Source organism: Pundamilia nyererei, unplaced genomic scaffold, assembly GCF_000239375.1.
Source record: "Pundamilia nyererei isolate P.nyererei 1_Seehausen unplaced genomic scaffold, PunNye1.0 scaffold00085, whole genome shotgun sequence".
Classification (NCBI taxonomy): domain Eukaryota; kingdom Metazoa; phylum Chordata; class Actinopteri; order Cichliformes; family Cichlidae; genus Pundamilia; species Pundamilia nyererei.
Window position 1 is genome coordinate 2,492,038 of NW_005187486.1, and position 1,746 is coordinate 2,493,783.

Consider the following 1,746-nt stretch of genomic DNA (forward strand, 5'->3'; position numbering starts at 1 on the left):
ATCCAGTCATCCACCCATTCACGCACACATTCACACACTGGTGATAGCAAGCTACGTGGTCTTGAGCGGTTCTTCAGGCTTTCCGAAGGTCCTTGAATGTTTTTCTTTGGACATCTGGATGCTTATTTGATCATTTCCCCCCAGTACTTAAACCATTTTCAGAGGAATGTTTTTTTTGTTTGTTGAGGCACTTAACACTAAGGTATGACTCATTCCAGCATCCAAAAAAGGCTGCTAACGCAAAGACGGAACAAGTGTTGTGTCTACACATGCAAATATCTAACCAACTTTAAACTGTATCTTTAAGCGTTTTGTTACTAGAAGCCTGTCACAAAAATGGGTTGAATGTTAGAAAAATAACAAAGATAAGGGTTTAACAGACATAAAATGTTCTTTTTAGCACTACCAGCTGAAAACTTGGCAGATCTCAGCAGTGTGTCATTAAAAAGTTTGAGGAAGCTGCACAAGTGCAGAAAAAAGAAGAGGCGGATCTATAAAACTATTTTAAAAAAGTGACTAGCAAGTAACCTGAAACAGGAAGAAAAAGCTGAGATATGTCATACTACGCAAGAATTAGACTGAAAATCAGAGACAACAGGTGTGATGGAGTGATGAATGCAAATGTGAAATTGTACAGAGGAGATCAGGAGAGAGATACAGCCATCTGTACAACATGGTGGAGTCTCTGTCGTTGTTTGGTTCTGGTGTTTCAATATTCATTCTCTTTCTTGGCTACAGCTATCGGTCCTTTCTGATCAGTGTGATCTTGGTGTTCGTTTCTTGGACCTGCGGATCGCCAGAAAGCCAGCAGGGAGCAGCAAATTGTTTTTCGCTCACGGCATATACACGCTAATAACCGTCAAGGTCAGTAAACTACACCAAAACTGCATTGATACTCAGAGTGAAAGCTAATTTACAGCAAATTTTAACGTCTGTCTGCATGCAGGAGGCTCTGGATGAACTGGCCGGCTGGCTGGACGCTCACCCCAAAGAGATTGTAATCATTGCCTGTTCACACTTCGAATCTCTAAGTGACGAAGACCACGCCCATCTGATGGAGTTCATCCTTCTGCTGTTCAGAGGGAAGCTGTGCCCACCACAGGTAGATAGACATTATTAGGATAATGATTGATTTCTAAAGTTTAATAATGCCAAATATTCACTGCTTTCAGCCTCTCAGATAAGGATTTACCATTTTAACTTCAGCAGATATAAATACATGGAACTGATCTCAACCACAGGCTCATTGGGAACCCCCGACTAAAACGAATGCATTTAAGACTGTAGTCCTGCAATAAATCCTTTAATCATTTAGGTCATGGTGTTCAGTTTCTGTTGAAACTCTTTACGACTCAGGTGTTTCAAATATCAGAGGTATTGCTCTAGTCCAGAAACCTGCTAATATACCACACCACAAACGTCACGCTCCGAAAATTAAAACGTGTTGCTGTAATCATGTTATTAGCCTGCATTGGTGTGCCTAATAAACTGACAGTTTGATTCATGTGTATGCATGCAGGAAACTCCCACTCTGCGGTCATGTTGGTCAAAAGGTCAGCAGGTCATTGTTTCCTATGACGACCAGGAGCTGCAGCACCCTGGGCTGTGGAATCGGATACCTTATTGGTAAAATACATAGACTGTATGTAGAAGGGTTAGACAGACTTCGTAGCTTAAGTGTAGGGCTGAACGATTATGGAAAATAATCTAATTGCGATTTTTTGCCCCAATATTGCGATTGCGATG

The 1,746-nt window shown here is 41.3% G+C and overlaps 1 protein-coding gene across 1 annotated transcript in view; it reads left to right on the plus strand.

The window, feature by feature from the left end:
• LOC102210051 (PI-PLC X domain-containing protein 1-like) overlaps window positions 1-1,746 on the plus strand; it is a 26,869-nt gene that overhangs the window by 21,213 nt on the left and 3,910 nt on the right. The window contains exons 2-4 of the mRNA XM_013912273.1: window positions 638-864; window positions 947-1,102; window positions 1,520-1,626. Of these exons, the coding sequence (XP_013767727.1) occupies window positions 638-864; window positions 947-1,102; window positions 1,520-1,626 (490 nt within the window). The remainder of the gene's footprint in view (window positions 1-637; window positions 865-946; window positions 1,103-1,519; window positions 1,627-1,746) is intronic.